This window comes from Macrobrachium nipponense, chromosome 20 (assembly GCF_015104395.2).
Source record: "Macrobrachium nipponense isolate FS-2020 chromosome 20, ASM1510439v2, whole genome shotgun sequence".
NCBI lineage: Eukaryota > Metazoa > Arthropoda > Malacostraca > Decapoda > Palaemonidae > Macrobrachium > Macrobrachium nipponense.
This window is the reverse complement of record NC_061089.1, coordinates 65,443,005-65,467,278: the sequence shown is the minus strand read 5'-3', so window position 1 is coordinate 65,467,278 and position 24,274 is coordinate 65,443,005. Positions and strand designations below refer to the sequence as shown.

Genomic DNA, 24,274 nt, shown 5'->3' with positions numbered 1-24,274 from the left:
ATCGTCCCCGCCTCCTGCGAAGAGATCACGTAAGAAACCAGTGCAGTCTTCCTCTCCCTCTTCCCCCTCTACGCCACGTCGGCTTATGAAGCGTTGGAAGTCTAAGGACTTTGCTCTTTCTTCGCCTACGAGGGAGGAACAACGCGGACGCGTTCTCGAGTGTTGGTGTTTCGGAGAGTGTTCGTGTATCTTCCCTTGTGCAGTCTGCAGTAGCTGCTTCGTCCTCTGCATCAAATTGCGAGCGTGTTGCAATCTCCCCATCCATGCACATCGTGAACGTGTTGCAACCTCCCCTGTCTGTGCACATTATGCAAGTGCTCCTACTTCCCCATGGCCTATTCATTGCCTGTAAGGATCTCAAGGTGCCTGTCAAGAGGTTGAAGGTGGTGAGCATGGAGTTGGTGCAGCAGGAGTGTTTGCCTCCCCCTCTCCTTATTGCTTCCAAGAGTTTGACTGGGGGGGATTCTCCTTCGATCTCGAGTGTTCGGGATTCCTCTCCAACTCTTGTTCGTACGTCTGCCATGCCCGTGACCATTCACGGACATGTTAACAAGTCATCTGTTGGAGGAGTGCATAATGATGTTCCTAGTGTTGTAGTGGGTTTGTCTCGGGAGCCGGCACGTGGACCCAGCCCAGACAGGTTAGTTGGTGTTTTGGGCTGTTTGGCTGCTGATCCTTCCGTTAATTTTAATGAGCAAGGTGCCTTAGAGGAGCCTACACATTCTTTTCGTCGTCGGTCTCCGTTGCCGAAGCAGGAGAAGGGAAACACACATGGGTTTTTGTCTTCCTTTTCGGAAGTTGTTGATCTCATTCGTGGGTTCAACAATTTGGAAAGTACGACTCAGGCTCGGTCATCTTACACTCCTTCTTGGTCAGAAGCCTTGGTGGGAGCTATGCAGGATCCCAAATCATCTCTTCAGCTTTCCTTTTTGGGGCACATCCAGTCTGTTTCGGACTGGGATGGTTCGCTTCGCTCTAAAGACTCTGCCAAGCTACTAACCCCGTCTCTCACGAGACATATGAAGTGCTACGAACTCTGCATTTTTGATGTTGCGCCATCTTAACCCAGATGTCATTCGCCTGAAGCCGGGATTGACTTTGGAGCAGGTGAGGTCGGTGGCTCCATCCTTGTCTCCACAAGAAGCCTCAGCGTTGGAATCTATGGCAGCCTCCATGTTCCAGACGGTTTCTTGGCTGGACTTCTGGTCTGTGGTCATTGCCAAGATAGCTTCTGACAGGTCCCCAGAAGGGTTGGTGAGTGCATCCACGCTTGCCAGTCTGTTTCAGTCTGGAGGCAAGTGTTTTCGTATATGGCTCACCTCAGTGTTACTCCTTCTGATTAGAAGAGACACGGCATTATCTAGGATGGAGAGATCACTTTACAGAGTCCTTGCTGGCATTGAGAAATGGAGATCTGTTCAAGTCCCAATTTTTGTTTCCTCGGGCTGAGCTCGAAAATGCGATAGACCGGCGCTGGGCTGACACCAAAGACAGACTGGTGCACCAGGCTGTGTCTAAGTTGGAGTCTAAGTCGTAGTCTTGTCCTCGGAGACGTCCGGCTCCTCATCCTCCCCAGGTCCAGTAGCAGTCAAGAAGATCGTCGCCTGGTAGGCCGTTGAGGAGTTCGATTTCAGCAGGGCCTTCCTGATCGGCTCAGCCTAGGTCAGAGGACCGACGTCCCTTTTGCTCTCGTTCCTTTAAGCCAAGAAGGGGCCGAAGGGACAGAGGTAAAGGAGGCCGTCGGTAGGTTAGGCGCCTCTCCCTCTCCTGCACCACGGGTGGGGGGTGCCTGGCGGGCCATTGTGCCAAGTAGCAAAGTTATGGGGCGGAGAAGTGGGTGGTAGATGTCCTTCGGGTGGGGTACCTATTGCCATTCGACTTCTCTCCTCTGTTGGACAAACCACAGCTCAGGAAGGCATATCCTCCAGATTCTCTGAAATCCTTGGCTCTTCGGGAGGAATTGCAGAAGATGCTGGACAAGGACTGTATAGAGGTGAGTGAGATAGCCATGCTGTCAGTGATAAATTTTATAAGATACCTTTACAGTAGCAACATATTCTCTCTTTAGCAACGAGAGAAAGGAATGATAACGAGCCCACATAAGAGGACACGTTGGTTTGTTATTAGAACAGTTAGCTTCTTATCTTTCACAAATGCAATGAACTATGACATTGTATAAATCACCCAGAAATATGAACCTGAGATACTCATATATATCCAGTTCTAAGATAGAGGTCAATATTCTTAGAAATTCTTTTATTCGGAAATTGGCTAAAGGTGGCAAACCCCCAGTGAGATGAATTTTTGTAATCAATTTGTATTTTTCATAACTAACAAACCTGAGGTCTTAACAGGTAAAGGGACTACCTGTAACCACCCCTCTGACAGTTGACGGGGTTGGAAGAGTAACCAGTGCGGTCATGAGATGCCAAAGGGATTGCGGGAGCTCCCACATAGCTCATGATCAAGCACAGTTGCCAATAGTTCCTTGCATACACAATAATTGTTAATTTTACCGGTTTTCCAGCTGTTGCTAGAAGATTTATCCTAATGTTAAGACCTCAGGTTTGCTTGTCATGAAAAATACAAATTGATTAAAAAAATTTGTCATATCTTTATTCAGCCTTCACTCAGAGGAGAGGAAATTATTATGTAAGTATCCTTCTAGATTTACGATTGTAGCTGTGGCTGAAGAAATGGATAATGTGAAAGCCACAAAACGTTTTGGAAGAGGCAAAAGCAACATTCGATACTGATGAAATCACACTTTTACTTAATTTATGGCATTTATAAATAAAGTTGAATTTTTAAAGCCAGCTTTGATAATTTACGAAAAACAAATTTCCGAAATCAATGGCATGTTAACAATGTAAACATAACCAGGATGCAAATGACACCTGATTGCCATGTTCAATTTTAATTTAATAATAATATGATAATGCATGAAATATAGTTGAGTACATTATGTAAAACAATTTTTCTATTAGAATTATGGTTATTCTTAATACAACTGTTATTACACAATTTGACTTTTACAAATGGATGTGTCTCACACACACACACACACACACACACACACACACACACACACACACACACACACACACACGGTGTAAAAAAAACAAAAGCAGCAGATTTTTAGGTTTTTGCTGAAAATGAAGGTTGGAAAAGTTTGAAAAATGAGAAAACATTGAAAGGTGCCAGGAGATCAGAATTAGACAGTGCACTTATAAAGTGGTTTAAGGTCTAATGAAGAAAAGGCCTAAGCATTTCTGGGGAGATGCGCATGGAGCCGGCTAGAATTTCCATTATAAACTAAACCTTATGAATGATAGTGATTATTCATAATCTTTGTTCTACTTTTGATAACCCAGCAATATTTATACGGAATGAGATGGCAAGACTTTGTTCACTTAGGGGCTTTATTCGGTGTGATTTATGTCATCCAGGATTTTCTGTGGTCTGACAGTGGCCTGGTCCTAAGAGAGTCAGTTTTAAAAAGTCAGACTTTATATAGTACTAACTGTAGACTGTAGGAAAAGGCTAAGATAAATTGAAGATACTGCAGTCTGTTCCTAGTCGTCAAGACAAGACACTTGCAAAATTATAATACAATGTCACAGAAAAAACCTGCTCATCTTTGGTCACCAAGGTAGAGTGAGGTCAGACAAACATTCTCAAAATTGCACAATCTCTGATGATTGAAGAAAGGGTAGACAACAGACAAAAATGATCAAAAAGGAGAAGTTAATATTCCCAAGTTTACAAAAACAGGCCAGACATAAGAGAGGATTGCTTGGAGTGAATGCCATTGTCTGTTGCACCTTTTTCAACCAAATATTTTTGAAGTTTGGCAAAACCTTTTTGAGAAGCCAAATAAACCTTTAAATTTCTCTATTTGGAATTTTAGGTAATGAATTAATAGAATCAGGTTTATTGTGGAAATCTTGGTAAACAGGTTAACCAATTTTTATTTTTAAATTAATTTTCATATTAACTTTTTTTATTGGTACATAAATACCATGGATTGCATGTATAAAAGCAGATCAAATATTTTTTATGCCGATGCATTTATTTAAAAATTGCTATGGGGTAGTTTTCACAGTTGATTTTTGAACCTATGTTATTTCTTATATTTTCAGAAAATGATGAAGGACAACAATTTAGTACGTCATTTAGATGCCTGTGAGACCATGGGTAATGCAACTTCCATTTGTTCAGACAAGACTGGTACTCTCACTACAAATCGTATGACAGTTGTGCAGTCTTTTGTATGCGGTGAAGACCACAAAACTACTCCAAAATATGATTCACTGCCTCACCATGTTGCAGACTTGATAGTTCACGCCATTAGTATCAATTCTGCTTACACTTCACGTGTTTTACCAGGAGACAATCCAGGAGACCTCCCAAAACAGGTACAATACATTTTATTTAGAATATTATTTTGTAAAGAATAGAAATAAATTTTAATCATTTGTAGAGTGCATATGTTAATCTACTGATGGGGAAGAATTAGATTACAAGAATAATCACATTTTAATCTTATGTTGCAGGTTGGCAACAAAACAGAATGCTCCCTGTTGGGTTTTGTTTTGGATCTTGGTAAAAGTTATCAGGCGATCCGTGATGAAATTACAGAAGAAAACTTTCATCGTGTTTATACATTCAATTCTGTGCGGAAGTCCATGTCCACAGTGATTCCCAGAGAGGGGGGTGGATTTCGCATTTACACAAAAGGTGCCTCAGAAATTGTTATGAAGAAGTAAGTCCAAGAAGGTATAGTTCCATACGTATACTTCATCATTATTGTGACCTTTGGTTCAAATCATACCATGGTTAGGCTGGGCTTCTTGAGCTCTATTTTCTGTACTATGTGTTAGTGTAATTTCGCTGCTTCTGCTGCTGCTGTTGCCGCTGCTGCTGCTGTTGCCGCTGCTGCTGATGCTGCTGTTGCCGCTGCTGCTGTTGCCGCTGTTGCTGCTGCTGCTGCTGCTGCTGCTGCTGCTGCTGCTGCTGCTCCTAAGAAATTGATTTTGGTAGTGCTGTAATAATGATTTTATATTTCCTCAAACCATTTCATTTTACCTCCATTCAAATGACCATGTTATAGACTATATATTTAAAAAATGTGGGATGAAAAACTCAAGTATTTAGTGGTTTTACTTTCTGCAATTGAAAATACTTCTAAGATACCTATTGGAACCTGTTTTGAATTCACATTGGTATGTCAAACTACATAAAAAGAGATCTTAAGCCCATCATACATTTAGTGATATTTTTTAATAGTTTGTTACATGTACTTATTTTCGTAACTCAAGAAGATTTACTCAGCTTTGCTTCCTAGAAGTACAAGGCTGTAGGAAGGTTTAATCAACACATGAGAAGTTAATTGTAAAGGAAGTTAATATGAGGGAAAATAAGACTGATGCACAAATGACTCTAGTATTGAATTTAGATCTGCAAGAATCACTGATGAAGAGTAGTTTTACTAGAGAATACTGAATGTGCCAGCCATTTATAGGTTTGAAATCTCACACTATGTCCAAAGTTTTTTGGATCATAGCAATCAGGTATTTTGGAAATGCAAATGAATTGATCAGTTCCTTATTCAGTAGTATTCAAGTTATGGCACCATGTACCAGTTAACTGAAATTTTATTGTTAGAAGAGTTTGCTACTATATCTTAATATTTACTTAGATATGAAAATAGGCTAAGGTTTCTGTTTTTTATTGCTTAGTTTTTGAATATGTACACGGGCTCTTATTTTACAATAATGTTTCAGAAATTATATTAACATTCAAATACGCATACCTTAAAAATAGAACAAAGTTAGTTTGCTCCATATTTACTCATAGGGTTGGCTTAAGCATAATGTGGTGTTGAACACCAAGTTAACCAGAACACAAAGTCAGAACACTCAACTTACCTAGGGCTCCAGGAATTCATTTAGAATGTATACTTTATTATCATCTAAGACTTTTCCATGTCTAGATTTTATCACTTTTAGAATAATTGAAGTATATTTTTCAAGTGTTACTATAAGTATTCTAAAGTATTTGATTATCATCCTAATTTATAAACCTCTGAATAAGTTTAACAAGCTTATTGTCCAGCTAAAGAATAAATGAGAAATGCTTTCTTTTCTGTGTATTGCTTTGGCCAGTAAATTAAAGCAGCCAAAGTACGTAATAGTTTTCCGATTAGTCAGTAAAAGCAACAAAGCAATGAGAAGTTTAAAATATTGGATTCATGGATGAAAAACTTGCTGTTTTCAAATCCAGGGAGAACCTTTTTAAATTGATTAACATAATACAACTGATTATAGTGTAAATGATGTAAAATGTTCATACTAAGGGAGTGAATTTCCTAATGTTAGGTATTTAAAATTACTTTAGCAGCCATTTGAGAGAATGGCACAAGCACCATTTAGGTTATACTTAAATTATTTACAGTGATCCATGCATTTTTGTATGATCGAATTTCATGTTTTGAGTTGTAATACCTTGTTTGGTGTGAAATAAGTTTGTGTACTAAGTTCAAGGAAGAAGAAACTTTTGTTCAGCTTTATGTGCCACAGAAACTAGTTTGTTTAAGATTAAGATATTGCTGAGAATGAAGCAATTAGTGCAGTTTAGTCCTCTTTGGCCTGTAAAGTAAACATGTTTGAAACCCCTTTATATTTGGATATGTTTATGTGCAGTTGCAAGTATTACATTACATTGCCTCATAAGTTATTCCCCCAAGCAGACAGGAAACTTGGTAAACATGTTATTAATGGTCTTTGTTCACAGTATGTTTACCTAATACATTGTATATAATGCCAGAAAGTTATATACATAAAAATTTATATTTAGTGGTATGCAGCGTGTATAAAAAGTTTAATCTTAGCTTCTATTTGTAGTGTTTATCCCGTGAAATATAAATCAAGGTCATTTTAAGTTTTCTCCTTGTGTAAAAATGTGATTTGTTAGTATTTTTGGTAACAAAATTAAAGTTAAATCCATGCTAGGTTAGTACCAAATTGTCATTGGCATGCAACACTTAAAACAAATGGCCACAGTTTGCATTTTAAAGATATAGAAGTGATGTCAGTGCAAGAATTTATTGTATATAACTTTAATTTGTATTAATTGTCCAAAGCAAAGTGTATAAAATTTTGAAAAAGTTAGTGATGTCTGTCTGGGATGGATCGCAAAAAACAAATACAGTGGACCCCCGTATTCGCGTTCTCCAGATTCACAGACTCACAATCGCCGATTTCTCTCTGGAACGTTTCCCCGCATTATTTGCGGAAAATTCACCTATTCATGGATCCACAAATTCCTGGTTTTTTTTTTATCAATTTCATCATAAAATGCATTTTTTGTGATAAAACTATGTATTAAAAAACCAGGTAAAAATGTTTTTTTGGTTTTCTTGAGTTTTAACTAACAAAAAAGGAGGTTTTAACTATTCACGGGGGTGGGTCTGGTACGCATCCCCTGCGAATACGGGGGACCACTGTATTTGCAATTTATAGCATAGATACATAATAAGAGTATGGACCAAATGACTGTAACCCTCTCTTCCACCTGATTGACCTCTATCAAGGGTTGTGTTGTCCCCAAATGCAGTTGGAAACTTTCACATGGAACAATTTTTGGCCACATTCATGTTTTATTTTCTTCGGAAAAATAGGAATAAATAGAAATGGTTAGTTTACGGTAATCTTTGTTCCATATAAGTGAAGGTGGGATAATTGTTCAACACATTCTCATTACATCACAGAGTTAAATTTATAGACTCCAGGAATCTCCATGTAATAATTGGCATGGTACAGTTTCAAGATTCATAAAAGAAATAGGAATGATGCAGGTTATCCCTTTTATTATCACTTAATGCTGACTGGCATCATACTCAGCATCGCCCAAATGATGTGATTGCACAAGTTGTGCAAACAGTGTTTTAAGCAACAATGTAGCATCTCTGGTAACGGCACAACAATGCTGAAACTTATGTTTCTAACAAGATGCAATCTTCTGAGATCTAACAAAATTTGTGGTACATAAAGTAATTTCAATAACCTGATCTAATTACGCAAATATCCTAGAGACAAAAATTGCATACCAAGTATTAGCATACATGCAAAACCAAATGTACTTTAATTTGAAGTTTTCATTATGTACAGGTAGCATCAATTACAGTTCTGATTAACAATGGTGGCACTACTTTATGAGCATGGCAGTATTTTATGTTACCTGCAACTTCTATCTTTTTCGAGGCACCCAAGGTATCTTCTAAGGCTGCATTTATTGCATTCTACAGAAGGTGGTGTCAATGAATCCGCATACTTCATGCGTTGTTATGCCCATGTTAGAATGTTTTCCTTGTAAGGAAGTCAACAGCTTCTTTGAACACTTATACATGGACAGAATTGTTCAAATGGATAATTTTATTTCACCAACCATCATGAGAAGAATATTTATCCTTTGTAAACGTTGTTAGTAGGAAACTTTATTTTCCTTATTGCCATGACTCCTGGAGTTAGTGTTAACTATTTTTTAACTACTCTTTTCTCAGTGAGTTGGCAAGCTCTTTTTGTTGAGGTTCCAGTTTGTTCACTGCTGTTTGGTGGAAGTCTTCAATCTCTGTTATCATGTAATCAATGACCCTTGCTGTATTAAGAATAACAGTGCTCATATTTATTATAATAAATTTAACTATTTGACTTTTTTTTTTTCAGCTTCTATGTTTTGTCTGGATGTATTTATCTGTAGAATGAATTTGAGACCATGTGGAAGGGATTTTTAGGGATGTGATGGAAAGTCACCAGAATTGATAGAATAAGGGGATGCTGTGGTATAGTAATTCAAGTTGAATAAGTGATGACCTGGGTGGTTTGAGGTATGTTTAGATAAGGGGAAGGCTCTAAAGGAATTGATGAGAGAAGTAATAGTGGTATTTTAAGGATCATAACTTTACATAGTACATAGGAAGTGTATTTTAGCATTTTGACAGAAATAGTCAAACAAATAACAGAAAGATTGGTAGAGGAAGGACAAGAGTGCATTACATAGTACATAGGACAGTGTATTTTAGCATTTTGACAGAAATAGTCAAACATAGAACAAAAAGATTGGTAGAGGAAGGACAGAGCTCTTTTAGGCAAGGAAGATTACTTGTGGATTAACTGTATATCATGAAACCTATGCTAAATGAGAGAGTATTAGGAATTGGGTTTTGGTTACAAAATTATGTCTTTTTTTTTTTTTTTTTTTTTTTTTTTTTTTTTTTTTTTTTCTTTTTTAATTGGAAACACTGGGGCTGCTTCAAAAGCTCAAACTTGATTTAACCACAACACTGGCTTACATTGCATTCATTTTACACTGACTTAGCTTACTATTCATTGGTTTCTTTTTCTCTTACACTTAATTTTATGTGCATTACTGGTTACCTATTTATGCATGTATTCCACTTATCTTTTTCTTATAATCTCACACATAAAAATGCTTGTAAAAATCCTTTTTGATTAAGTATCTCTGATTATAATAATTTTAGAATTTTTATTCTATTTTTCATTATTTTACATATTCCCTCATCCAGTCCTTCATGCATTGGTAAAATAAAATAAGTATTCATTTGTTCATGGAAAATATCTATAAAATTTTTTAATAAAGAAAGAAAAGAGTTTAGTTGGTTCTTCTGGATAGTGAAGCAAGTGACACTGATTACAGTATTGCATATGTAGCTTTTAATTTTTAGTAAATTATGAGACTATGAGACACTCATTTTAAATTTCGTGAAAATATGATGGAATCTTTGTCAGGGGTAGAGTGATGTCATGAATATGAATATCTCATGTCTGATATTTTAATAAACAGCATTGCAGCAGAGGACAAAAAGGAAAATGGTGTTTGGGAGACACAGTTAGGTATTGTTTGGGGATGAATCGCAAGACCACTTGAATGCTTGCTATCCGCAAGAGAGCAAGTGTTCGTGTGGATTGACCTTGAAATGAAAGCTTGAAAAATACATTATGAATACATACCTAACATTGCTGTTAAAAGGACTGCATTTTTAAATATATGTACATAATGGTAAAGTATGTGTGCTATGTATATATGTATATTAAATGTGTTAAAAATTAAGGGGCAAATGTTGATATTGGAATTACAGGGTTTTGAAAAAAATTGATATAGTGTTTACTTTCATGTTCTTCCTTCATAGTGTTTTGAGCTGTTGTGCTGAGTCAGTCAGGTGGATAGGAAATATGACTGGATTATCATTGAATTTAGTTACAAGGATTTTGTGTTGTTATTATAACTAGACTGAAATTCAGTATAGTTTGGTTTAAGTTTTATGTATTCTAGCACACACTACGCACTAAGTTGGCAGTCAGAAACCATAAATGCCTGGTGTAACAAAGAGGCTTGAGATGTAAGTTTTCTTAAAGTTTTCCCATATGCACAGTTTTTTATACATCATTGCGATAACCTGGCACACTATAATGAAATTTTGTTTTTATTGTAGTGTCTTACCGAACAATTATAGAGCCGTGATTTCCACGAGCGGCAGGATACTAAATTCAAATTTAGCGCGTCGGCGTCGCCAACACTGGTGGTGATGACGTCATCTCCCTCCACTCGCGGGAGAACCAGGTACAACTGCCCAGGTGAATCCAATTCTTTTCCTGCCGGCGTCCGGTGAACATCGGTGGTCGGTGCGGTTGGATGACTTTGCTTCGCTTTTTTCTTGTGGATTTGATATTCGGAATTGGTGAAGTACTCTTTTTTGGCGTTGTTGTTATTTTGCTTTTTATTTAGGCGTTGCCATGTCGGATTCTAGTCCGTCGGGAGTTAGGTTTTGCATCTCAGGATGTAAAACTAGATTATCCAAGTTAGAGTATGATTCTCACACTAAATGTGTTAAGTGTAGGGGACAGGTTTGTTCAGCAGATCGAACATGTAACGAGTGTAGTGATTGGACTGATTCTCAATGGAAATTTTTTAGTTCATACTCGGAGAAATTAGCTAAAGACAGAATTAGAAAAGCAGCGCTTAGGGAAAGTAGACTTAGCTCTGCTTCGTCTTGCGATGCATCTGTTCCTTCTGTTTCTCCTCAAATTGTTATGTCTCCTTTAATTGTTATGTCTCCTTTAACTACACCTCCTATTCCTCCTACTAATCCCACTTCTCCGGCTTCCCGTGTAGTTTCTTCCGACACCATTGCCAGTCTGGAATCGAGGTTAGATCAGAAATTTTCGGTACTAGCGAATACGGTTTTGCAACTTGGTAATTCAGTTAAGACGTTTTTGGAGAAAGAAAGGCTTCATTCAGGTAAGAGTGTAGTTGAGGGTGCGTCTGTCTGTCCTGACACGTCTCCTAGACAAAGGTCACTGTCCAGCTCCCCCGCACCGGGGAGAAGACATACCGGAAGTCCAAGGGAGTCGATCGGGATTTGCCCACAGACAGGCGCCTCTCTTGTTGAGCCTGTTGCGCCTCAACAGGGCTCGGTTAAGCGTTGGAAAGGTGTTGCGGTCAGACGCCTTTCAAATGATTCAAGCGATTCGTCTCCGGTCGCGCGGCGCTCTAGGCGAGATTCGCCCGTTTCGCGTCCCTTAAAGAGGCGTTCAGGCGCCGATTCTTCGCCTCCTCCAGTCAAGCGGTATAAGGAGCCTGAGAGTAGGGTTGCGCCTCGGCCGTTAGCGGCTCGTTCGTCGCCTCAATCTGTGCCTTTTTCGGCTCCATCTACTAGTAGAGATTGTGGTTTTAGCGCTGTAGCTAGCAGTTCTAAGGGTGTTTCTTTAGGCGCTTTTTCGTCTGTTACGCCTGATGCGCCTGTTTCGCCTCGAATTTCGGCGGATCCGAGCGAGGCGCAAGTAGTTTTTCCGCCTCCTGCTGAACATTTAGGCTCTTCCAAGCCTACGTTAACTGTTTTTGATTCGTCTCTGGCGCCTTTGCGCAAGCAGTTAGAGATGTTAACCAACTGGATGAATGAGTCCAAGGGTGGTTCGAAACCTTCAGATCCGGTTGTAGTTCCGTCTACTTCTTCGGCGGTATCGGAGAATGAAGAAGAAGTAGAGGAGGAGGATTCACATCACCTCTCGTGTTATTCACGTCTCCTTAGATTTCTTCTGGTATCTTATCCAGATTATTTTGAGAAAGCGGCTCCGCGCTCCCCAACTTCGACTTTTTTGATGAGGAGGAAAACTTCAGACCCTCTCCTCCCAAAACTTGTTCTATCTAAAGCGGTTAGACATTCGTTGAAAGAGACGGAGAAATGGATGTCTATGAAAAGAGACTTAGGGAAGGCTCTTTTTGCTTACCCTCCCTCTAAGTTGCTTCGTAAGAGGTAGAGGTTTTATGTAACTGGGGAAGCTCCTTCTCTGGGAGTTTTCTGCCTCCTCCCAGGGAGACTTCTCCAGTTTAATCGACTCCTCTAGAAGATCTGCTTTCGCCGCAGCGAAAGTTTTCTTTACAGCGCCTGAGTTGGACCACGTTGTAAAGAATCAATTTAAACTTTTGGAAGTCTTTAGCTTCCTTGATTGGACTATTGGCGCTTTAGCGGCCAAGATCGAAGACTGTCCTTCTCTTTCTCAGGAGTTAGCGGAGGATTGGATTGGTGTTCTGTCCTGTGCGGACAAATCCATTAGGGATGGATGTGATGAGTTAGCTTCGCTCATCGCCTTTGGTACCCTTAAGAAAAGGCAACTTTGGTGCTCCTTTGCTTCTAAAAGGGTTACGTCCCAACAGAAGTCTGCTCTCTTGTTTGCTCCTTTTGTGAAAGATAACCTCTTTCCAGATGATGTAGTGTTGTCAATTTCGTCTGCGCTAGATAAGAAATCTACTTCGGATTTACTGGCACAGTCTACTAAGAGACCTAAAGCTCCTGTGGAGACTGTTCCTTCGGTTTCTCCTCTGGCCCAAGCGCCTTTTCGAGGGAGAAAACCCAAGCGCTTCTTTCGGCCGAAGTCGAATTTGCGACCTCAGTCTAAGGCCTCGGCCAAGGTTAACAAACCTTCCAAATGAAAGCTCGGTTCTTCATGCACCAGTGGGAGCCAGGCTGGCTCTGTTTTGGTAGGAATGGGAAAACAGAGGAGCAGAAGCCTGGGTAGTGCAAGTACTCAAGTTCGGCTATCGTATTCCTCTCATTTCACCTCCCTCGCTCTCACCTGTGCCAATTCCATTCCAGGCATACTCTCCGGGCTCAGACAAATTTCTGGCGCTAGCCGCAGAAGTGGAAGCGCTTGTTCTCAAAGAAGCGATAGAACAGATAGAAGGGGATTTTCCTCCAGGCTTTTACAATCGCCTTTTTGTAGTTCCCAAGTCATCAGGGGGCTGGAGGCCGGTTTTGGATGTGAGCGCCCTGAACTTGCATGTCCAGAAAACAAAATTTCATATGGAGACCACTCGGTCGGTTCGGTTCTGGAGTCCATCAGACAGGGGGATTGGATGGTCTCTCTGGACATGCAAGACGCTTATTTTCACATTCCGATACATCGCGAATCTCGGAAGTACCTGAGGTTCATGTTCGAAGGCAAGGTGTTTCAGTTTCGGGCGCTTTGCTTCGGACTAGCGACCGCTCCTCAAGTTTTCACCAGGGTTCTATCCCCGATAGGAAGCTGGCTGCACATATTAGGAGTAAGAATCTCCCTCTATCTGGACGATTGGCTTCTCCGGTCGGAATCAGAGAGTCGGTGCATGAAGGACCTTGGAACAACTCTGGATCTTGCCAGAAAGTTAGGAATTCTGGTCAACAAACAGAAGTCCCAGTTGGTTCCATCTCAGAGCATCCTTTATTTGGGGATGATTCTGAATGCTCAAGTTTTTCGGGCTTTTCTGTCCCCGAAGAGGGTTCAAGGCTGTCTGGAGACAGTTCAGGAGTTCTTGGACAAAAAGGTAAGTTCTGCCAATCAGTGGATGAGGCTCCTGGGCAAATTGACGTCAGTGGAGAAATTTGTGACGTTGGGAAGACTGCACATGAGACCTCTGCAGTTTTTCCTGAGAGCCTCTTGGTGCAGGAAGACACAACCAGACTCGATTACCTTTCCTGTCACAGATCAAATAAAAGAGGACCTAAGGTGGTGGCTCTCTCGAGGAAGGTTGGAAGAAGGGTTAGATTTACGACCCATCCTCCCGAACCTACAGTTCTTTTCCGACGCATCGGACACAGGTTGGGGAGCCCTACTGGGAAATCAACGAACTTCAGGAGCTTGGTCGGAGAAGGAGAAGAAGTTCCACATAAATGTAAAGGAACTGTTAGCAATTTTCCTGGGGCTCAGACAGTTTCGGAGCTTAGTAGAAGGTCGAGTAGTGGCAGTGCACTCAGACAACTCCACGGCTCTCTCGTACGTGCGGAAACAGGGGGGGACTCGGTCTTTCTCTCTATACGAAGTAGCCAAGGATCTCCTCCTGTGGTCAAACGAAGCGAAGGTTCAGCTAGTCCCGAGATTTGTTTCCGGGAAAGATGAACGTCCTGGCGGACGAGTTAAGTCGTCAACAGCAAGTGTTACCTCTGGAGTGGACTTTGGACAACAAGATTTGTCAGAAACTTTGGCACCTTTGGGGACGACCGTCAATAGACCTGTTAGCGACATCAAGGAACAACCGTCTTCCTCTCTTTTGTTCTCCAGTCCCAGATCCTCTAGCTTGGTCGGTGGACGCAATGCTGTTGGATTGGTCGGGTCTGGAAGCTTATGCATTCCCTCCGTTCGGTCTAATAAGAGAGGTGCTGAACAAGTTCATGTCGCACACCAATGTAACACTAACGTTAATAGCTCCCTTTTGGCCCAGGAAAGAGTGGTTCCCGGACCTTCTCCAGTTGTTAGTAGACTTCCCCAGACTTCTTCCTCCAGAGAAGTGGCTTCTCAAACAACCTCACTTCAAGAGGTTCCACCAAAACTTGTCTGCTCTAGCTCTGACAGGGTTCAGACTGTCCGGAATCTTGTCAGAGCGAAAGGATTTTCAAGAAGAGCTGCAGAAGCTATCGCTCGTTGTAGGAGAGAGTCTTCTAACAAACTCTATCAAGGGAAGTGGAGAATCTTCAGAGAGTGGTGTAGAAGTGCTAAAGTCTCTACTTCTGCGACCTCTTTAACAGAAATAGCAGATTTTCTTCTATTTCTTAGGAACTCTAAGAAACTGGCTCCTTCGACGATCAGAGGATATAGAGCCATGCTCTCTTCGGTTTTTCGACATCGAGGTTTGGATATTTCCTCCAATTCAGATCTGTCGGACCTCATTAGGTCTTTCGAAACCACTAAGCTCCCGCAAGATACAGTGGCTTGGAACTTAGATGTGGTGCTTAAGTTCCTCATGGGGCCACCGTTTGAGCCTTTGAAGTCGGCTTCACTCAGGAACTTGACTAAGAAGGCACTTTTTCTTATTGCACTAGCTTCTGCTAAGCGTGTCAGCGAATTGCACGCTATAGACAAAAGAGTCGGTTTCTCTCAAGGCAATGCTGTATTTTCGGTATCTTTGACCTTTCTAGCCAAAAATGAGAATCCTTCTAATCCTTGGCCGAGGAGTTTTGTGGTAAGGAACTTATCTGATTTGGTTGGACATGAGGAGGAAGAAAGGCTCTTATGTCCAGTCAGGGCTATTAAGCAGTATCTGTTTGCCACTAAGGGTATTAGAGGACAATCTTCTAAGCTCTGGACCTCGGTTCAAAATCCCTCTCGTCCTCTTTCTAAGAATGCTATATCGTTCTTTATTAGAGAGCTTATCAGGGAAGCTCACTCGCAGTCCGAGAACGACAATCTTTCCGTTCTGAGAGTTAAAGCTTTGAGGTTAGAGCAGTGGCAACTTCTTTAGCATTCAGAAAGAATTTATCTTTAGCTTCGATTCTTCAGAGCACGTTCTGGAGATCGAATTCGGTTTTTGCGAGTCATTATCTCAAAGAGATAGAAACGGTTTTCGAGAATTGTAAAACGTTAGGTCCTGTGGCGGTTTCTGGCATGGTGTTGGGAGAAACGGCACAGGGGTCGTCACCTCTATGCTAACTTTTCACCTTGAATAGGTTGTCGAGTTCAAGGGAAGCTGGGGGTACTGAGTACCTGGGATACTCACCAGTCTGTTAGGTCAGATTTTACAATGGTTGGGTATATATGTTTTTAAATCTGGTGTTGGTGACAAATGTTTTGTATGATTGAATTTCTGGTCTTAGCCCAGGGCAAGGGCAATCTTTGTTGTTACTATCCTCCGTCAGTCAGCCTTGACTCGCTTGAACTACGGAAGGATTCCACTCCTGTAGAGGCTAACTTTGGTCAAATTCCAATTCCTCTACAATAGTAAGAAGAGCACCGACCAGAGGCAGTAACAGTCTGCTGTAGCTCTCTTACAAGGTAAGGTACAACAGACACCTTGAGTGTTTACTGGTATTGCAATAAATGTAACCATTTAAAAATACTAGTGGTCCACTGAATCCCACCTTCCCATAAATGTGTAATCAGCTCTATAATTGTTCGGTAAGACACTACAATAAAAATGAAATTTTCATTATTAAAATGAAGTTTTATTGTATACTTACCGAACAATTATAGAGCCGTGATTTCCACGAGCGGCAGGATACTAAATTCAAATTTAGCGCGTCGGCGTCGCCAACACTGGTGGTGATGACGTCATCTCCCTCCACTCGCGGGAGAACCAGGTACAACTGCCCAGGTGAATCCAATTCTTTCTGCCCGTCCGTCCACCTAAGGGGAGGAGGGTGGGTATAATCATAATTGTTCGGTAAGTATACAATAAAACTTCATTTTAATAATGAAAATTTCATTTTGTTTTCAATGTTTCTAGTATGTGGGAGAATCAGGAAACAGTTATTTTAGGGAGGATGAAGTTACTTTTAGAAGAATAAATCACCCAGCTGGAAAACGTTGGTGTTTTAAAGTATCTACCTAGTTCCTTCTTGGACAAGTGGATTATGTGCTCATCTGCTGATTTGGTAGTCTGAGTTTGCTTCCCTGCTCTGCCAACGTGGAATTAGAGGAATTTATTTCTGGTGATTAGAAATTAATTTCTTGATGTAAAGTGGTTTGGACCCAAAATAAGCTGTAGGTCCCATTGCTAAGTAACCAATTGGTTCCTAACCACGTAAATAAAAATTTAATCCTTCAGGCCAGCCCTAGGAGAGCAGTTAATCAGCTCAGTGGTCTGGTTAACTAAGATATTACTTAACTTAAAGTATCTACCATTTCCTTTTAATAGAATTTTGAGTAACCAACTTGTAGAATATAATAACATTTGTGTCATTATCCAGGGTATTGTATGTTGAAATTTAAAAGAACAGGACTGTCTAGGCCTACCAGCTCAATAGGAGTAATAGGCTTTGTTAGTAGCACATTGGCATGGAAATTGTAGAGGTTCTTAGTAGGGCAAATTCTTAAAGAATAAAATGGGTGAATTCCAAATGAAATATTGCATGGGGAGGTACAAAGAGGGACAAACAGTTTGAAGTCCTCTTAAGCGCTGCCCTTACTGTGAGAGGTTGATATCTATCAGTCCAAAATAAATAACAGGGACGTAAGTGTCCAGGGCTGAAATCTCTGGACACAAAGTATCAGAAAGATCCGTGGTGATGATAGAAAGAAGTTTGCAAGGAGAGGTGTGTGGTTAGCCACAAGATGCATGCGTATCATGAGCATTAGTGCTCATCAGAGACATCTTAGTAGTAGTCCATAGCAAAGTTATTTTGAAAAATCTCATAATCGCAGGATTACTAAAATGGTGAAGAAAATCCACAGTGATGTAAGTGTAAGATATATTTCGATTTATATTTTACACAATCATCATTATGGGTTTTTTTTCGCTAATCAGGTACTCATCTTAATCATTTTACAACATTGCAGCCAGGTGCTTTGCTTTCCATACATTTAGGTGCTGAGGTTAGTCCTCAGAAGAAGTATGCAGAGGGGCTGCTTGAGAAATTTGAGAAGATGGAACTTTTTAAATTATACGTAACAAGCAGCTTGACTGTCAGAAAATGTGAATATTATTTAAAACTATGGAATGGGTTCTTGTAAGCATTTTACTTCAAAATTTTTTTTCTTGTTTTTCTTCCAGAGAACACTGTGACTTTTTCTCGCATTTAATGTTTTATGTCTTATTGCAGATGCTCTTTCATTTATGGCAAAGATGGGAAGTTAGAAAACTTCTCAAAGCCAATGCAAGATCGTTTGGTTCGAGAAGTCATTGAACCTATGGCTTGTAATGGTCTTCGCACAATATCAGTTGCTTATAGAGATTTTGTTCGGGGGAAAGCAGAAATTAATCAGGTATGAAGAGGGTTATTTTAAAATTAGATTCTTTTGTAGAGCCATTTACATATTTTCCTTTTTTTATGTATGAATGTCATCTTTCTCTCTTCCATATACTGCATAATGATTCATATTGAAGGAACTTGCATTGCAATTTAATGATCTGTTAGGTTTATTCAAATTAATAGCATTTCATTTTGAAAAAAAAAGTCACAGTGAAATTTTGTTATCAGCAAGGTGATGGGCTGTTTCTTGCCTGCACACATGCCTTTATTTATTTACTTTTTTTTTTTTTCCAAATTTTCATTCCTGTTTGTAACCACAGTGTTTTTTCCATGGTACTGTAAATGAAATTTCAGTCTGTAACTGTTTATGTGCCTTAGTGAAATTTACATAAAAGTAATTTTCTTGTCAATAAGATTATCTATCTACAATTAATGTTCTTGATATGCAGTATACTGCATCTTATACAGTACGAATAGTTATTTAAGGTATATATTTTTATTTGATAGATTAGAAGTAAACAGTACATGTAGGATTTATGAAATTATATGTATCTGTTGCTTTACTGATTTTTTGTATTAGGATGCACTCTGAAATAAACCCCTCTGGAGTAAAATGAGCTAACTTGAGCTTTGCAGTGCTGTACAGTTTTAAAAGGCAGAGTAAATAAAAAAAAAGAAAGAGTCATCACTAATGTTACTAAAATGACCTCTCTCAATTTTAGGAAATATGTTAATAATGATTTAGCAAAAATATAATAAAAGTGAAAAAAGGTACAGCAGTACATATAAGCATTCTGCAACAAAAAGGGCTTTTATTACTGTTAATAGTTAATAATGATAGTTACTGTTAATAGTTGAAAATAATAATGCATCTCAGGCTACAAGTCATCTCTTCTCAGTTACCCAGGTAACATTCATAAAGCAGGATTTTTGTTAATATGAACACACACATACATACTTAGACATTGCAGTGTTCCCCTCATATTCGCAGGGGATAGGTACCGGACCCCCCAAATAGTTGAAACCCCCTATAAAATTGCTTAAAACTGCCTATTTTGTTAGTTAAAACAAAAAATAAAACATTAAAAATGTTTATACCTAGTTTTTTTAGTAGTTTTACAACAAGTGCATTTTATGATGAAATTGATAAAAAAATCTAGGAATTTGTGGATATTTCTCAAAGAAAAATACCGCGAATAGGCGAATTTTCCACGTAATGGGGTATATGTTCCAGAGAGAAATCCGCAAATACGTGAGTCTGCCATAATTATATGGGTCTGAATTGCCACTTAGTAGGACAACTTTATACCTGGCTAAAAATAGTTCTGTTCAGGTTGATAACTGGAAATGTGAGAGACTGGTAATGCTAGAAGGACACTGCTACCAGTTGCTCAGTGAATTGGAGGCTGCCTGACATAATTTGTAAATATGCCTATTCTTGCTCCAGAATGGGACAGGGTGCTGGAATTATCTTGTTTCAATTGAAAGTTATAACAAAAGTTAATAGTACATTGTTTTCTGAAAATAATGATGAAGAGGGGTTCACTCATAGTAATTCATTTAAAGGTTAATAACATCATAGTTTTGCTGATTCCAGATTTAGTAGATTTTTTTATGATTTGCTTAATGTGTAGAGTATAAAATTCTTTTTTGTATTAAAGGGTAAATGCAAGGCATTTAGGGTATTTAGCATATTTAGTATTGTTTTACCCAAAGAAATTTATTTATCTCTTATATGAATACACTTTCTTATTTTGATTTTTATATGCATTTTTGCATGCAGTTATCTGTCATCTGTTGAAAAGCACACATGTTAACGCCATCTGTTATTTTGACATCAGAGTATGAATTAAAAAAATGTGGTTTATTGTGGGGATGACTCGAATTCCTAATTTGTCAGGAATTGTCTAAAGCCACTCGTCACTTATTGGTTAGGTTACAAAGACCAGGATATTAGCTCAAGTGAAAAGTTGTGTCGTTCAAAATTGAACTTAGTCTGTGACTGTTTTAGAATTTAGTTTACCGTAAGATATTAATTTTATAGCCTTTGTTATGATTCATAGCTAAGTTCTCTACTGATATGAAGTTTTAAAATCAACTTTTCTCTATATTTCCTTTCAGGTACACTTTGATTCAGAACCCAATTGGGACGATGAAGATAACATTATCAGCAATTTGACGTGTATCTGTGTAGTAGGGATCGAAGATCCAGTAAGACCAGAGGTGCCTGATGCAATTCGCCAGTGCCAGCGGGCGGGCATAACTGTCCGCATGGTGACTGGTGATAATATCAATACTGCACGGTCAATTGCCACAAAGTGTGGCATCCTAAGACCGGGTGACAACAGTCTTATTTTAGAAGGAAAAGAATTCAATAGAAGAGTTAGAGACTCCACAGGAAAAGTAAGTGGCATCTCAAATTTACTTTGGTTTCATTTAATGACTTGAATACCGAATTGTATTTCTGGTTTTGATTAATACGGTGTGCAACTTTTTGTTCTTTAGTGTTCTCCTGACTATCTTTGTTCATGTTTTTATACATCTATGTGTACTGTCTTAAATTTAGTGAATTTCCTTCAGTTCTCCATGCTGTGTTTTTAAATTTTAGGATTCGGTAAAAATTTTTAGATTACCATAAATCTTCATTATATGTCAACAGTAAAAATGTTGACTTTTTAATAAGTTGCTTTTACCTTTGTGCTTTGAAGATCCATAACAGGTTTCTTTTTGGGGATCTGGTTTCAAGAATCTTTCAATAAATCTTATGAAATTGAAAGTGTTAGATCTCATGAAAATGTTAATAAGCAATATAATTTGATTTACCAAAATTTGAATAAGCTTATTGTGATATATCAGTTAAGAATAATTTTGCTTATAAAATTTGTCACCCCTCCATAGAATGTTTCAGGTCTTTTTTAAACTCATTTTTTTTTTTGCAGATACAACAACATTTGATAGATAAAGTATGGGTGAACTTGAGAGTTTTGGCGAGATCGTCCCCCACTGACAAGTACACTTTGGTGAAAGGCATCATAGAAAGTAAAGTTAGCGCCAATAGGGAGGTTGTAGCAGTCACAGGAGATGGGACAAATGATGGTCCTGCTCTCAAAATGGCTGATGTGGGCTTTGCAATGGTGAGTTGCGTATTTTACAAAATCATATTATTTTTTACCCATTCAGATGTCCTCATATATTTCATTCATTATATATTTACTGTAACTCTATTGTCCATAATTGCATAGATTCAGTTTATTTCATGACAATTGTTAATCATTTCAGGGTATTGCGGGTACTGATGTAGCAAAAGAAGCATCAGATATCATCCTAACTGATGACAACTTCACTTCCATTGTGAAAGCTGTCATGTGGGGTCGCAATGTATATGATTCCATTGCAAAGTTCTTGCAATTTCAACTTACTGTAAATGTTGTTGCTGTTGTTGTGGCATTTGTTGGTGCGTGTGCCATCAATGATAGCCCTCTTAAGGTAATACATGAGACAGTTGAGCACATACACGCTTACCCTGCTTTATTTTAATATATTTGCTAGTAGTGAGTAGTATTCTGCATATGGCATTATGCCAGTTACTCACGGCTTTCTTTTTTCACGTTTGTTTATAGTGCTAAATATTCATACAGATAACTTTTATGGTACTTCTTAAATATGTTTTGTGAACCCCCTGCAGGCTGTACAAATGTTGTGGGTAAACCTTATCATGGACACTCTGGCTTCCTTGGCTTTGGCAACAGAAGCTCCAACGCCAGATCTACTACTCCGAAAACCCTATGGCCGCACTAAACCTCTCATCTCTCGCACCATGATGAAGAACATCCTTGGCCAAGCCGTGTACATGATTTGTGTTATATTTGTTTTGTTATTTTATGGTAAGTATCTCTCTCTCTCTCTCTATGTCTCTCTCTCTCTTTTCTTTATCCCTTTTTGAGATCGTACCTTAGATTTCATAGCATGCTTTTGTTTTTTTTCAAATTCTTAAAATCAGACAAGCATTCCGTTTCACTTTCACTGGCTCGTAGTAAGGACAGAATATATTTCTAATGCTGATTCACTGGCTCGTAGTAAGGACAGAATATATTTCTAATGCTGATACCTGTTCTTTAGAGTAGTGGAATACTCATTAACAACAAGGTGACTGGAACTCATCTCAAATAACTTGATACCTGCTACATTGGGAAAAGTATTCTGTTCAAGAGGGTTTTTTTTATGAATCAGATAGTCAGCTTACACAACAGCACATATGATGATCAAGGCTGTTGTTTTTTTTATTTGGATCATCAGATTGTTCTACCTTTATTATGAATAATTGGTGTATGCATCTGCTCACATCAAAGAATAGGGTAACATTGTAACTGGATAGTTAAAAGCCATTTAGGAATTTTTTGTAATTTGATCACTGTATAAGTAATAAGACTAATACAGTTTGAAAGTAGGAGAATGGTCAAGAAGAGGTCAAATGCCTTTTACCTTGGATAAGTGTAAAGAGTTACAAATGGGAACAAACAACCGTCATGCCAAGTACAGGCTGCTTGGGAATGGCATAAATCGTGTAGAACAAGAAGAGGACCTTGGAGTCATTATTACCAAGGACTTGAAATCCACAAAACAGTGCATAAAAGCTGAAAAGAAGGCACAGAAACTAATGGGATAATTAAAGAGGCTGTTCAAATACAGAAACAAGGAAACAGTGCTGCACCTTTACACATCAATAGTTAGACCTCATCTTGAATATGCAGTAGTACAGTTTTGGGCACCAGCGCTAAGAAAGGACATAAATAGATTAGAAGGGGTACAGGCAAGAGTCAAAGTTAATTCCATCCATCAGGCAAATAAGTTACCAAAAGATGACTAGAGAGCCTGAACATGCATGGCCTAGAAACTACGATTGCAAGGACAACTAATAGAAACATTCACAATACTGACAGGCATAACAAAAGTAGACAGTAATCTATTTGTTAAGCAAAAACCAGACAAGAAGTAATGGATGGAAACTAGAACTGAAGAGATACAACACATCCCATTGTGGTAACTTCTTTACATACAAGATGTGTGACACATGGAATAAACTGCCACCAGAAGTTGTAAATAACAACAGTGTGGAAGAGTTTAAAAGAAAGCTAGACAAAATCTTTAGGACAGTGTGAATGAACAGTAGAACCTGTTCCAAGAGGTAACTAAGCAAACGATGTCTCCTTGGACGGACTAATAAGTCTTTGAGTCATCCAAATCCTTGTAACTCCTTGTAATTCTCATTCATGATCTTAATGGACTGTGATATGAATGAACTACTATGTTTGGCTACTTTTCTGTCAAACGTCCATATCATAGATCATTTGTAAACACACTACAGTATCAGAAGGTAAAGCTTATGCTTTGAATAGTTTATATGTAAAGCATATAAAATACAGACTAATTAGGGTTGATAAAAGATTTTGATTCTAGATCAACAGTAAATTTAACTAATGAACATCTTTTCCTATGGTAAAATTCAACAATGAATTTCCTCAGTGGCCAAAGGGGAAATCAATTATAAAGCAGTTTTTCTTTTTTGAAAAGTCATCAGGTAGTGGAAAAGTTGGAGGCTTCCATATAAAAGTTAACAATTATATAGATTATGAAAGAATATAGTTAAAAAAAATACTAAATGGTTTATTAAATGAAAACATCGAAGTGCTATCATCTCATGGTTAAAATTCATTTGAAATTTTGCTTGTACCATTCATTTTAATGTATGAAAATTAGTTTACAGGGTTTTTTGAAATTAGAGGCCCCCCCCCCCCTCTACAGCATAAACTAAAATTTATATGGACAAAAACAAAAGTAATTCAGAACAGGTGTTTATTTAAGTTTCTCTCTGAGTATTTAATATATTTTGTGGCCTCCATCAACCTGTACCACAGCCTGCATTCTTGAGGGGTATGATTTCAACAAATCGCAAAAAAGCTGAGACTCAAACTCAATTTCCCTGAGCACTTCGGTCACCTCTCTTCGCAGGTCGTCGAGGCTTGGTATACCTCATAG

At 38.8% G+C, this 24,274-nt stretch overlaps 1 protein-coding gene across 20 annotated transcripts in view; it reads left to right on the top strand.

Annotated features, from left to right (window-relative positions):
• LOC135226765 (plasma membrane calcium-transporting ATPase 3-like) overlaps window positions 1-24,274 on the top strand; it is a 538,460-nt gene that overhangs the window by 445,193 nt on the left and 68,993 nt on the right. For all 20 annotated transcript variants that reach the window (XM_064266580.1, XM_064266568.1, XM_064266575.1 and 17 more), the window contains 7 exons: window positions 4,143-4,418; window positions 4,557-4,765; window positions 18,089-18,251; window positions 20,360-20,641; window positions 21,178-21,372; window positions 21,518-21,724; window positions 21,924-22,122. In XM_064266580.1, coding sequence (XP_064122650.1) covers window positions 4,143-4,418; window positions 4,557-4,765; window positions 18,089-18,251; window positions 20,360-20,641; window positions 21,178-21,372; window positions 21,518-21,724; window positions 21,924-22,122 — 1,531 coding nt within the window. The remainder of the gene's footprint in view (window positions 1-4,142; window positions 4,419-4,556; window positions 4,766-18,088; window positions 18,252-20,359; window positions 20,642-21,177; window positions 21,373-21,517; window positions 21,725-21,923; window positions 22,123-24,274) is intronic.